At 47.0% G+C, this 14,075-nt stretch overlaps 1 protein-coding gene across 1 annotated transcript; it reads left to right on the top strand.

Moving 5' to 3' along the window:
* The first annotated feature begins 439 nt into the window (after nucleotides 1-439).
* On the top strand, nucleotides 440-7,503 carry LOC137347383 (serine/threonine kinase-like domain-containing protein STKLD1). The gene is made up of 6 exons (XM_068011823.1): nucleotides 440-491; nucleotides 1,918-2,046; nucleotides 2,413-2,541; nucleotides 3,624-3,764; nucleotides 6,141-6,220; nucleotides 7,405-7,503. The coding sequence occupies exons 1-6, from the start codon at nucleotides 440-442 to the stop codon at nucleotides 7,501-7,503; spliced, it is 630 nt and encodes a 209-aa protein (XP_067867924.1).
* The last annotated feature ends 6,572 nt before the right edge of the window (nucleotides 7,504-14,075 follow it).

Below are 14,075 nucleotides of genomic sequence, written 5' to 3'. Positions count from 1 at the left end.
CTCGTCTCAGAATCAACTCTCTCGCTCTCCATCTTAATGAAGAATTCTATCATGTTAAGGTCGCTCTTCCCCAAGGGACCCCGCGCAACAAGATTGTTAATTAATCCTTTCTCATTGCACAATACCCAGTCTAGGATGGCCTGTTCTCGAGTTGGTTCCTCAACGTATTGGTCCAAAAAACCATCACGTACACACTCCAGGAATTCCTTCTCTACAGTATTATTTCCAATTTGGTTTGCCCAATCTATATGTAGATTAAAGTCACCCATATTTAAAGGCCTTCTCTGGTCAGGAAGAAGAACCTGATACGAACCCGACCGAACCACAGCGGACCCGAGCCCGACCCGATCCCGACTCGACCTGACCATACCATCCCTTTACTTGCCTTCCGACTTGGAACCTTCTGCAAGCTGCAGCACATGCTTGATACGTCATAGTGATGTCACTCGCTCACTGCGCAGACTCAGTTTCGTCCTGGACCCCCAGCTCAGGTAGGTTTTTTTAATTTCAGTACTTACCAGCAGAGCACTTACCATGTGTGTCTGGCCCGCCCTTCCCTGGCCTAACCTGGACTCGACCCGACCCGAGTCTGAAAGCCCGATCCGGAAGAGGGGCCAGACCTGACCCCGACACATGTCGGGTAGCAGGCCTTTACCCATAATTTCAGTTGTACCCTTATTGCATGTGTCTCTAATTTCCTGTTTAATGCCATCCTCTACATCACCACTGCTGTTTGGGGGTCTTTATACAACCCCCACCAACGTTTTCTGCCCCTTGTTATTTCTTAGCTCCACCCATAGATTCCACATCAGGATTTTCTGAGCTAATATCCTTCCTCATTATTATATTGATTTCCTCTTTTACTAACTACGCTACTCCACCTCCTTTCCCTTTTTACCTGTTCTTCCTAAATATTGAATACACCTGGATGTACAGTTCCCATCCTTGGTCACCCTGCAGCCATGTCTCCGTAATCGCAACTATATCGTATCCATTTACATCTATTTGCACTGTTAATTCACCTGCCTTATTGCGAATACTCCGCGCATTGAGACACAATGCTTTTAGGCTTGTCTTTTTAACATTCTTAGTCGTCTTAGCATTATTTTGCACTATGGCCCTATTTGTTTCTTGCCCTTGATTTCTATGCCTTCCACTTTTGCCTTTTTGTTTCCAGTCTTTGCTTTCTATCCTTGTTTCCCCCTCCTCAGTCTCCCCTCTCAGGTTCCCATCCCCCTGCCATTCTAGTTTAAATCCTCCCCAACAGCACTAGCAAACGCCCCTGCGAGGACATCGGTTCCAATCCTGCCTGGGTGTAACCCTTCCCGCTTGTACAGTTCCCACCTTCCCCAGAACCAGTCCTGATGTCCCAGGAATATATGTCCCTCCCTCCTGCACCATTTCTTCAGCCACGCATTCATCTGGTCTATTCTCCTGTTCCTGTACTCAATAACACGTGAGCCCCTCTAGCCTGTTTTGCCCTCCAGTGAGATCATGGTTGATCTGCGACCTAACTCCATATACCCACCATTGTCCCATATCCCTGACTAACTGCCGAACAAAAGTCTGTCAATCTCAGATTTAAAACTGACAATTGATTCAGCATCAATTGCCGTTTGCGGAACAGAGTTCCAAACTTCTACAACCCTTTGTGAGTGGAAGTGTTCCTAATTGCACTTGTGAAAGGTGACTGTTGTACTGGGAGTGTCAGCCTGGATTTTATGCTCAAGTCTCTGGAGCAGGAGTTGAACCCATGACCTTCCAGATTCAGAGGTGAAAGTATTAAATACTGAGCTATGCTGACACCATGTCAGGAGAGGAAGGGGGCTCAGCTGCAGTGCATTCTTATCTCAGTCAGGGACTGGTCAATGAGGAGAATACTGTGTAACTGTGTCCCTCTTGGTGCACCTTTTGTAGCGGAAAATGCACAAATCGCAAGGTCGGAAGGTTCGCTGCAGACCGTTCTACAGGTCCTGGAGAAGCACATCCAAAATGGTGACGTGGTGGAGTCGTCCAGTGCAGCATTGTGGGCCCTGTCCATACACAGTAAGTCTAGGAACCCAGTCACAACAAAGTGTGTACATATATGAAACAAACATAACAAGTCCATAACAGACAGCACAGAGTCCGATACACATGCACATACAGCACACAACAGATCTCTGCACAGTGCGTGGCCAGTGTGTGCCTCAGTCCGCTCATGCGTGCACCCTCTGCATCTCAGTCCATGCGTGCATGCAGTCACCACATCTTAATCCACACATGTACATAGTCTCCGTGTGTCTCAGTCCACTCACACAAGTCCCCACCGCGAATCTCAGTCCACCCGTGCACACAACCTCCACATCTCACCAGTCTGCATGACTTGGTGGTGTTATTTGAGCACTGACATGTTTACATTCTCTCCTCCAGAGGTCCTAAATGATGAGCAGTTTGAGGATATCACTCTGCTCCTAATCGAAGCATTTGATCTCCACCTGCGAAAAGAAACCATCGTAAAAAATATCTGCTTAGCTCTGTCCAGCTTGATTCGAATGTCACGTAAGGGTTGGAGATCAGCTTTTTACTCAGTGGGTAAAGGTTTGAAGTCAGGAGAGAAACTTACAGGTGGTGGTTTTCCCAGGTGTCTGCTGCCCTTCTATGTGGTAGAGTCATGGGTTTGGAAGGTGCTATCGAAGGAGTCTTGGCAAGTTGCTGCAGTGCATCTTGTGTATGGCACTCGCTGTTGCTACTGTGCGCCAGTGGTGGAGGGAGTGACTGTTTAAGGTGGTGGATGGGGTGCCAGTGAAGCAGGTTGCTTTGTCCTGGATGGTATCGAGCTTCTTCAGTGTTATTGGAGCTACACCCATCCAGGCAAGTGGAGAGTATTCCATCACACTGCTGCCTTGGAGATAATGGACAGGCTTTGGAGAGTCAGGAGGTGAGTTACTCACTGCAGAAGTCCCAGCCTCTGACCTGCTCTTGCAGCCTCGGCATTTATATGATGGTTCCAGTTAAGTTTCTGGTCGATAATGACCCCCAGAATGTTTATGGTTGGGCGGGGGGTGGGGTCAGTAATGGTACTGCCGTGGAACTTCAGGGGAAGATGGTTAGACTGTTATTGGAGAGGGTCATTGCCTGGCACTTGTGTGGCGTGACGGCTACTTGCCACTTATCAGTCCAAGCCTGAATGTTGTCCAGGTCTTGCTGCATATGGACATGGGCTGCTTCAGTATCTGAGCAATAGAGCTAGCACTATGTAAACATCAGCGAACATTCCCAACTCTGACCAGTGGGTAGGAGAGGTCAGTTCTATACCCAGTGGGTGTGTATTGTATTAAATTTATTAATTGTGAAATGCAGGTGAAAGGTCAGGGCACCCACTCCAGCACACCGAGCTTGGAAAGAATAGGAGAGAAGAATCATGAATCAGGAGTAGCTGACACAAAGACTGGGTTTGAAATGCTGACAGATGAGAGGAAGAAAGACTGAGGGGAGGGAGGGGAGTGCTAGGAAGGAACAAGAGAATCAGCGACGGTGGCTGCGCCTCAATTCAGACTGTGGGGTCAGGGGATGAGAGGAAGGTCTAAGACTTCCAGTCTGTCTCCTCCTCCAAACTAATTAGCTCACTCTCTTCCTTTCAGAGCTTGTAGCATTCCGGATTCTCGTGCCAGATTACGATCGAAATGGGCTGGCCCTGATCATTCAGAGTTACCACATCCATTACACTGACCCCGAGGTGGTGCAGGATATCTGCATGGTGTTTCAGGCAATGGCGCAGTACGGTGGGTTCTAGCCTGTTGCCTTGTGGAGAGCAGTATGGTGGGGAGGGGGCAAGGGAAAACATAGAAAATAGGAGCAGGAGTAGGCCATTCGGCCCTTCTCCACCATTCAAAAAAGATTATGGCTGATTGTCTAATTCAGTACCCTGTTCCCGCTTTCTCCACATATCCCAATATCCCCTTGGCATTAAGAAATATATCTATCTCCTTCTTGAATATATTTAATGATTTGGCCTCCACTGCCTTTTGCGGTAGAGAATTCCACAGGTTCACCATCCTCTGAGTGAAGAAATTTCTCCTCATCTCCTTTCTAAATGGCATACCTCGTATCCTGAGACTGTGACCCCTGGTTCTGGACTCTCCAGCCATCGGGAACATCCTCCCTGCATCTAGCCTCTCTAGTCCGGTTAGAATTTTATAGGTTTCTATGAGATCCCCTCTCATTCTTCTAAACTCTAGTGAATACAGGCCTAGTTGACCCAGTCTCTCCTCATACATCAATCCTGCCATCCCAGGAATAAGCCTAGTAAATCATCTTTGCACTCCCTCCATGGCAAGAACATTCTTCCTCAGATAAGGAGACCAAAACTGCAGATGTGGTCTCACCAAGGCCCTGTATAGCTGCAGTAAGCCATCCTTGCTCCTGTACTCAAATCCTCTTGTAATGAAGGCCAACATACCATTCACCTTCCTAGCTGCTTGCTGCACCTGAATGCTTTTTTCAGCGACTGGTGTACAAGGACACCCAGGTCTCCTTGCACCTCCCCCTTTCCCAATCCATCAACATTCAGATAATCTGCCTTTCTGTTTTTACAACCAAAGTGGATAACCTCACATTTATCCACATTATACTGCATTTGCCCACTCACCCAACTTGTCCAAATCACTTTGGAGCCTCTTTGCATCCTCCTCAGAGCTCACATTTCCCTCCCCACCAGCTTTGTGTCCTCTGCAAACTTGGAAATGTTACATCTAGTTCCCTCACCCAAGTCATTAATATGTATTGTGAATAGCTGGGGTCCAAGCACTGATCCCTGCGGTACCCCACTAGTCACTGCCTGCCACCCGGAAAAAGACCCGTTTATTCCTACTCTCCTTTTCCTGTCTGTCAACCAGTTCTCAATCCATGCCAGTATATCACCCCCAATCCCATGTGCTTTAACTTTACTCACTAACCTCTTATATGGGACCTTATCAAAAGCTTTATGAAAATCCAAATACACCACATCCGCTGGTTTTCTCTTATCTATTCTACTAGTTACATCCTCAAAAAACTCCAGTACATTTGTTAAGCATGATTTCCCTTTTGTAAACCCATGCTGACTTTGTCCAATCCCATTTATGCTTTCCAGGTGTTCTGCTATCACATCCTTTATAATAGACTCTAGCATTTTCCCCACTACCAATGTAAGGCTAACTGGTCTGTAATTCCCTGTTTTTTCTCTCCCTCCTTTTTTAAATAGTGGGGTTACATTTGCCACCCTCCAATCTGTAGGAACTTCTCCGGAGTCTATAGAATTTTGGAAGATGACCACCAATGGGGGTGGGGGCCAGGGAAGGGGAGAGGGGGATGTTGTGGTATTGCTATAAGGGGTATATCTGAAACTGCTGTCCATCACCAGACAGGGTGTGATGCACAGATCCCAGGGACCTCTGAGCACTTGCTGATGACCGATTGTCTGCAGTTGTCTTTGTGATGCTGTGAATTGTTGCCAATGTCAGGCTTCTGCATGCCATTTGGCCGACAACTGATGGACCTGTGGTGTCCATGATGTAGAAAGTTTGAGGTGACCAGCGTGAATTGCCGTATCTGCACTCGAGCGTAATGGATCCCAAGAACGGGATGGCTGAACCATTGAATGGTGAGCTTGGCGGTGCTCAGTTATGCCATCATTTACCATTGCTGTGGATACATGTCCTTCAGGATACAGAGCAGTAGAATGTTGGTGCTTGCACCTCTGTCATCTTGGTCCAGAGTGCATGTTTGTTTGGTTTTTGCGGGCAAATAATCTGGATGTCAGCTAAGGCTTCTGAAGATCCCAGCATTGCACCATGTAGCATTTGTCATAACGGGGATACACCAAAAATTTCTTTAAGGGATGTAACTGAAACAAGCTGTCCATCACCAGACAAGATGTGATGCACAGACCCTTGTGACCTTGCAAGCAGCCACGTGAACAGCAAGGTAAAACACCTTCTCAGTATTTTCAATAAGAGAACCCACCTTTTAGATTCATTGATCTTGTCTGTGCTTGGTGTATCCATGTTGTAGCATAAAATGCAACAGGGGAGGAAAGGGGAGGGGAGGCGGGATGGAGGAACTATAGACATACAAGTCTCTTTATTTGATAAAGCTGATCCCTGTTGGTGCTGTTTCAGAGGATGTGGTGGCTGATTTGATCTCCCAGAAACTGGATGTGACACTGAATAACATCAAAATGAAATTTGCATCAAACGAGGTGAGTGGAATAGAGTGAGAATTAGCTTTGTGCATCTCCTTCAATGCCATACTCCACTAAAACAGTCATTTAGCTCGGGCACAGGAAATGCAGTTAAATCTATTCTGGATTTATGATCTGGAATGCACTGCCTGAAAGGGCGGTGGAAGCAGATTCAATGAACTTTCAAAAGGGAATCATAGGATAGTTGTGGAACTGGATAAATACTTGAAAAGGAGAAATTTGCAGGGGAGTGGGAGTAATTGGATAGCTCTTTCAAAGAAACAGTACAGGCACAGCAGGCTGAATGGCCTCCTTATGTGCAGTGACTCATTCATATACTGAGGTGGTTCAGTAAACAGATTGCAAGTTATACTACAGTTATATAAATCATTGGATAGACCCCATCTGGAGTAACTGTTCAGTTCTGGACATCAGACCTCAGGAAGGATATATTGGCCTTAGAGGGGGGTGCAACACAGGATCACCAGAATGATCCCCGGCTAAAAGAGTTACATTACGAGGGCAGGTTGCATAGACTAGGCGGGTATTCCCTCAAGTATTGACGAATCTAAGTGAGATGTTTAAGATGATTAAATGATTTGATTAGAGAGAAACTGTCTTTGGTGGGGAGAGTCCAGAACAAGGAGGCAGAACCTTAAAATTATAGCCAGGCCATTCAGGGGTGATGTCAGGAAGCACTTCTTCACACAAAGGGGAGTGGGAATCTGGAACTCCCTGCCTCAAAAAACCATTGATGCTGGGGGTCAAGTGAAAATTTCAAAATTGAGATTGATAGATTTTTATTGGGCAAGGATATCAAGGGATATGGTGCAACGGCAGATAAATGAAATTGAGCACTAAGCTAGAAATATTCAGTAGGTCAGACAGCATCTGTGGGGAGAGAAACCGTCAACGCTTCAGTTTTAATGAAAGGTCATGGATCTGAAACGTTAACTGTTTCTTTGCTTGCTGCCTGACCTGTGAGGCATTTCCACAATTTTCTGATTCTACTGTTGAAGTTCAGATCAGTGCTGATGGCAGAGCAGACTTGAGGGGCTGAAAGGCTAGTCATAGGAACAGGAGGAAGCCTTCAGCACTTGCAGCAAGACGTGGGGGAAGTTGAGGAAAAGTTAGGAGACGTACAACCCAGGAGGGGAGATAGAGCAATAAAATGGTAATTTATTCTCTCATTTTCCCTTCAGGACATTGTGACTGTGGTAGATTCTACACTTTCAAAACTGCAGACAGCAGATGCAAACCCTCCGAATGAAGGCGACAACAGCACCATGGTTTCTATTTAATTTAAAATCATGTTTTTAATTAAACTGATGAATGGGCCCCTGGTATTGTTGGTGCTGATTACACATTCCACTGGTGGAAGTGCAGTGTTTTGGATGAAACATTAAACTTAAGTACCATCAGCTCTCTCCGATGGACATAAAAGATCCCATGGCGCTATTTGAAGAAGAGTAGGTGAGTTCTCTGCCAATATTTATTCCTCAAGCAACATCACTAATCTACAGATGACCTGGTCATTTATCACTTTGTTTTTTGTGGGAGCTTGCTGTGTGTACAAATTAACTGCTGCATTTGCAATGACAACAGCATTTCAAAAAGTACTCTATTGGCTGTAAAGTGCTTTGGGACTTTCCAGGGTTGTGACAGGCACTATAGAAATGAAAATTCTTTTTCTATGTGACTATTACACAGAATTTTAGTAGCAAAGGAAATGGTTCATTCTTCAACAAGCGAGTCATGCTTCCATGTGTCACAGTTGCAACCGTGTTCATCTCCAGAACCCTAAAAAAGAACTAATACAAAAGCAAAATACTGCAGCTGCTGGAAATCTGAAATGACAACAGAAACTGTTGAAAATACTCAGCATGTCAGAAGAGAGAAATAGCATTAACGCTTCAGGTCGATGACTATTCATCATTCTGATTTTATACCTCTAAAAAGAATGTCCCCATCTGCTTCTGTGTGTTTCCTCTGTCCTACATTCACTGTGTGGCTATCTAGCTCAGTTACTTTCTCTTTAAAGTTGGAAGCAGTTGTGGCAGAATTGCCCCGAGTATCTCCAACTGTGCTGTTGCTCTCGTGCCTGCTCCACTTAGCGCTCACCAACCCAGGCTCAATCACAGCAGCAGCATTTAAAAAAAATTAATTCACAGGATGCAAGCGTCACGGGCAAGGCCAACATTTACTGGCCATCCCTCATTGCCCTTGAGTGGATGGTGGTGGTAAGCTGCCTGCTTGAACCACCGTAGTCCATGTGCTATTAGAGAGCAAGTTCCAGGATTTTGACCCAGTGACAGTGAAGGAACATTAATATAGTTCCAAGTCAGGATAGTGAGAGGCTGGGAGAGGAACTTGAAGGGGGTGGTGTTCCCATGCACCTGCTGCCCTTGTCCTGCAAGGTGGTAGAGGTTGCAGGTTTGGAAGGTGCTGTTGAAGAATCTGGTTATGACACTGACCTTTCGCCTCTGTGTCATGCCTCGACACCAGCCCTGGCAGACTGACCAGCCGGAATAAAATCTCTTCACTCACCTTGGGATCTGTAAGTCCATGCCAGAGGAGTGCAGACAGGAACTAAAACCATTCCCAATATTCAGCCCTGAGCCTTTGTTAGCAACAGAAACACCACATTGCTACACAAGGGAGTACACCTCTAAGCTTGGCGTTAAACTGTGAAGACAAGGTCAGGTAAACTTGACCCCTGGCCACCTTTGTTCAGAGTCTGGGTAATTCACCACTGTTCATTTAATTTCTCATTCCTTGGTGTGTCCACTTTGAACTTTGAGACTCTGGAGGTTTGGAAAGGGCTGGCTCGTCAGTGTATAAATCATGAACCAGAATTGGCTGAAGTCTGGCATCTGTAATGCTGGGGACTCTATTGTCTCTGTTGACATGTTGGGGTAGACATAGCTCTTGACCCCACGTTTTGATGTTATCAGTGCAAACAGTGACCGGGCAACAGGTGCAGCTGCAGCAGCATACGTGCATGAAGGCCACGCCCAGCAGAAGGGGAGGCGGTGGCATAGTGGTATTGTCACTGGACTAGTAACCCAGAGACCCACAGTATTGCTCTGGGGACATGGGTTCAAATCCCACCATAGCAGAAGGTGGAATTTGAATTCAATTAATAAAAAATCTGGAATTAAAATGCTAGTCTTAACGATGGCCATGAAACCATTGTCGATTATTGTTAAAAAGCCATCTGGTTCACTAATGTCCTTTAGGGAAGGAAATCTGCTGTCCTTACCTGGCCTGGCCTACATGTGATTCCAGACCCACAGCAATGACTCTTACTTGCCCTCTGCAATGGCCTAGCAAGCCACTCAGTTGTATCTAACCGCTACGAAGTCAATAAAAAGGAATGAAATTGGACAGACCACCCAGCATCAACCTAGGCACTGGAAACAACAACAGCAAACCCAGCCCTGTCGACCCTGCCAAGTCCTCCTTACTAACATCAGGGGGCTTGTGCCAAAGTTGGGAGAGCTGTCCCACAGACTAGTCATGCAACAGCAGGACAGACCCAGCAGAGGTGGTGGCACAGTGGCATAGTCAGGAGGGCATTGCCCTGGGAGTCCTCAACATTGACTCCGGACCCCATGAAGTCTCATGGCATCAGGTCAAATACTGGAAAGGAAACCTCCCGCTGATATACCACCTACTGCCCTCCCTCAGCGGATGAGTACTCCATGTTGAACACCACTTGGAGGAAGCAGCGAGGGTGGCAAGGGTGCCAAATGTACTCTGGGTGGGGGACTTCAAAGTCCATCACCAAGAGTGGCTCGGTAGCACCACTACTGACGAGCTGGCCGAGTCCTAAAGGATCTAGCTGCTAGACTGGGTCTGCGGCAGGTGGTGGGGGAACCAACAAGAGGGAAAAACATACTTGACCTCGTCCTCACCAATCTGCCTGCCACAGATGCATCTGTCCATGACAGTATTGGTAGGAGTGACCACCGTACAGTCCTTGTGGAGACTAAGTTCAGTCTTCACATTGAGGATACCGTCCATCGTGTTGTGTGGCACTATCACCGTGCTAAATGGGATAGATTTCAAACAGATCTAGTAATGCAAAACTGGGCATCCATGAGGCGCTGTGGGTCATCAGCAGCAACAGAATTGTACTCGACCACAATCTGTGACCTCATGGCCCAGCATGTTCCCACTCTACCATTACCGTCAAGCCAGGAGACCAAACCTGGTTCAATGAAGGGTGCAGGAGGGCATGCCAGGAGCAGCACCAGGCATACCTCAAAATGAGGGGTCAACCTGATGATGCTACAACAGGGGACTGCTTGTGTGCTAAACTGCGTAAGCAGCATGCGATAGACAGAGCTAAGGAATCCAATAACCAACGGATCAGATCTAAGCTCTGCAGTCCTGCCACATCCAGCCGTGAATAGTGGTGAACAATTAAACAACTAACTGGAGGAGGTGGCTCCACAAATATCCCCATCAACGATGGGGGAAGCCCAGCACATCAGTGCGAAAGATAAGGCTGAAGCATTTGCAACAATATTCAGCCAGAAGTGCCGAGTTGATGATCTGTCTCTGCCTCCTCCTGAAGTCCCCAGCATCACAGATGCCAGACTTCAGCCAATTTAATTCACTCCGCGTGATATCAAGAAACGACTGAAGGCACTGGATACTGCAAAGGCTATGGGCCCTGACAATTTTTCAGCAATAGTACTGAAGACCTGTGCTCCAGAACCTGCTGCGCTCCTAGCCAAGCTGCTCCAGTACAGCTACAACACTGGCATTTACCTGGCAATGTGGAAAATTGTCCAGGTATGTTTTGTACACAAAAAGCAGGACAAGTCCAACCCGGTCAATTACTGCCCCATCAGTCTACTCTCAATCATTAATAGTGATGGAAGGTGTCATCAACAGTGCCATCAAGCAGCACTTAGCAATAACCTGCTCAGTGATGCTCAGTTTGGGTTCAGCTCCTGACCTCATTACAGCCTTGGTTCAAACATGGACAAAAGAGCTGAACTCAAGAGGTGAGCTGAGAGTGACTGCCCTTGACATTAAGGCTGCATTTGACTTGAGTATGGCATCAAGGAGCCCTAACAAAACTGGAGTCAATGGGAATCAGGGGGAAAACTCTCTGCTGGTTGGAGTCATACCTAGCACAATGGAAGATGTGGTTGTTGGAGGTCAATCATCTCAGTTCCTCAGGCTAGTGTCCTAAGCCCAACCATCTTCAGCTGCTTCATCAATGACCTTCCTTCAATAAGGTCAGAAGTGGGGATGTTGGCTGATTGCACAATGTTCAGCAACATTTGCAACTCCTCAGATACTGAAGCAGTCCGTGTAGAAATGCAGCAACACCTGGACAATATCCAGGCTTGGGCTGACAAGTGGCAAGTAACATTTGTGCCAGGCAATGACCATCTAACCATCTCCCCTTGACATTCAATGGCATTACCATCACTGAATCCCCCACTATCAATATCCTAGGGGCTACCATTGACCAGAAACTGAACTGGAGTAGCCATGGGCGGCACAGTGGTTAGCACCGCAGCCTCACAGCTCCAGCGACCCGGGTTCAATTCTGGGTACTGCCTGTGTGGAGTTTGCAAGTTCTCCCTGTGTCTGCGTGGATTTCCTCCGGGTGCTCCGGTTTCCTCCCACATGCCAAAGACTTGCAGGTTGATAGGTAAATTGGCCATTATAAATTGCCCCTAGTATAGGTAGGTGGTGTGGAAATATAGGGAGAGGTGGGGATGTGGTAGGAATATGGGATTAGTGTAGGATTAGTATAAATGGGTGGTTGATGGTCAGCACAGACTCGGTGGGCCGAAGGGCCTGTTTCAGTGCTGTATCTCTAAAATAAAAAAATAAATAAAATAAAAAAATATAAATACCATGGCGACAAGAGCAGGTCAGAGGCTAGGAATCCTACGGCGAGTAACTCATCTCTACTATCCAAAGCCTGTCCACCATCTACAAGGCACAAGTCAGGAGTGTGATGGAATACTCTCCACTTGCCTGGATGGGTGCAGGTCCAACAACACTCAAGAATCTTGACACTATCCAGAACAAAGCAGCCCACTTACAAACATTCACTCCCTCCACCACTGACGCACAGTGGCAGCAGTGTGTACCATCTACAAGATGCACTGTAGCAACTCACCAAGGCTCCTTAAACAGCACCTTCGAAACCCGTGCCCTCTACCATCTAGAAGAACAAGGGCAGCAAATGCATGGGAGCACAACCACCTGCAAGTTCCCTTCCAAGTCACACACCATCCTGACTTGGGACTATATCGCCGTTCCTTCATTGTCACTGGGTCAAAATCCTGGAACTCCTTTCCTAACAGCACTGTGGGTGTACCTACCACACATGGACTGCAGCGGTTCAAGAAGGCAGCTCACCACCACCTTCTTGAGGGCAATTTTTTTTTTTTTTTTTTTAAAGAGATACAGCACTGAAACAGGCCCTTCAACCCACCGAGTCTGTGCCGACCATCAACCACCCATATTATACTAATCCTACACTAATTCCATATTCCTACCACATCCCCACCTGTCCCTATATTTCCCTACCACCTACCTACACTAGGGGCAATTTATAATGGCCAATTAACCTATAAACCAGCAAGTCTTTGGCATGTGGGAGGAAACCGGAGCACCCGGAGGAAACCCACGCAGACACAGGGAGAACTTGCAAACTCCACACAGGCAGTACACGGAATTGAACACGGGTCGCTGGAGCTGTGAGGCTGTGGTGCTAACCGCTGCGCCGCCCAATTAGGGATTGGCACTAAATGCTGGCCTAGCCCAGCGACGCCCACATCCCATGAATGAATTTTAAAAAACCCTTAAACAAAGCAGACAGCAGTTTTTTTAAAACTAAAGCAATATGATGGGATGAGTTCCGAAGAAGGGTCACTGACCCGAAACGTTAACTCTGCTTCTCTTTCCACAGATGCTGCCAGACCTGCTGAGTGAATCCAGCATTTCTTGTTTTTGTTTCAGATTTCCAGCATCCGCAGTATTTTGCTTTTATTATGATGGGGTGGGGATGGGGGTAGAGGAGGATAGGACTGGAAAGGAAAAAGACAGGAGAGATTAGGTGGCTGAGGTGAAAGGGAGAGAAGGGCTGTGAGGATGTTTCTCTTAAATTGATGGTTGGAGCACCTTACTGTAGAGAATACAGAGTCCAGTCTTCTAGTCAGGGGAGGGTTCTTCGCCTGAGTCAGCTGGAACCCCTGGTTCTTTCCACTTTCTGCTGTTGCTACAAAGAGTTTCTTCACCTGGGCGGCTCCAGCTGTCCTGAGCCACGCAATTGTGGGGCGAGGGAGCCCCCTTTATGCAAGATGGAGGAACACACAAAAGTAAATACAGAGGCCCCCTATCGAATCTTTGAGCCCCGCTGCTGGATATTCCGGCATCTCCTTCCTCCCCCAACAGTCCAAGCAAAACAGTTCACCACTGTTCCAACACCTACCTCCAAAATAACTCGCAGGTCCTTTATTCCAATGGATAGAATCAGTTCCACACTTGTGTTGCAGTTTGTAGTTCTTCGTTCTCTGCTATCAGTTCTCTCCTCTCCAGCTGCTGCTCCCACAGGTGCAGCTGCTTCAGCTGATTGCACACAGGAAGTGCTCCAAACTCTCCAGCCAATCCCGTGTGGATTCTGCCCCGTGAGTGTTTGATGGGACAGTGTCGAGAACTTTACTCTGTATCTAACCCTGTTTTTTCCTTTTTTCTCTTTTCTTCAGTCAGTATACTTGTTGGAAAAGAGCGGGGTCAACTGCGATGCCCTACATAAGCAAATAGTCAGTGACACTCACACCTGAAAACTGGCTGTTGAGACAAGATACTGGAGGGTTTCTGGTGCTTGAGTGTC

The sequence above is a fragment of the Heterodontus francisci genome, chromosome 32 (assembly GCF_036365525.1).
Source record: "Heterodontus francisci isolate sHetFra1 chromosome 32, sHetFra1.hap1, whole genome shotgun sequence".
Taxonomy (NCBI): Eukaryota; Metazoa; Chordata; class Chondrichthyes; order Heterodontiformes; family Heterodontidae; genus Heterodontus; species Heterodontus francisci.
This window is presented reverse-complemented; position numbering and strand designations above follow the sequence as displayed.

Coding starts and splice junctions, on each gene's coding strand:
- LOC137347383 (XM_068011823.1), top strand. CDS start 440: ATGTCACTCGCTCACTGCGCAGACTCAGTTTCGTCCTGGACCCCCAGC. Junction 2,047..2,412: donor GTGGGCCCTGTCCATACACA/GTAAGTCTAGGA, acceptor TCTCTCCTCCAG/AGGTCCTAAATGATGAGCAG. Junction 6,221..7,404: donor TGAAATTTGCATCAAACGAG/GTGAGTGGAATA, acceptor TTTTCCCTTCAG/GACATTGTGACTGTGGTAGA.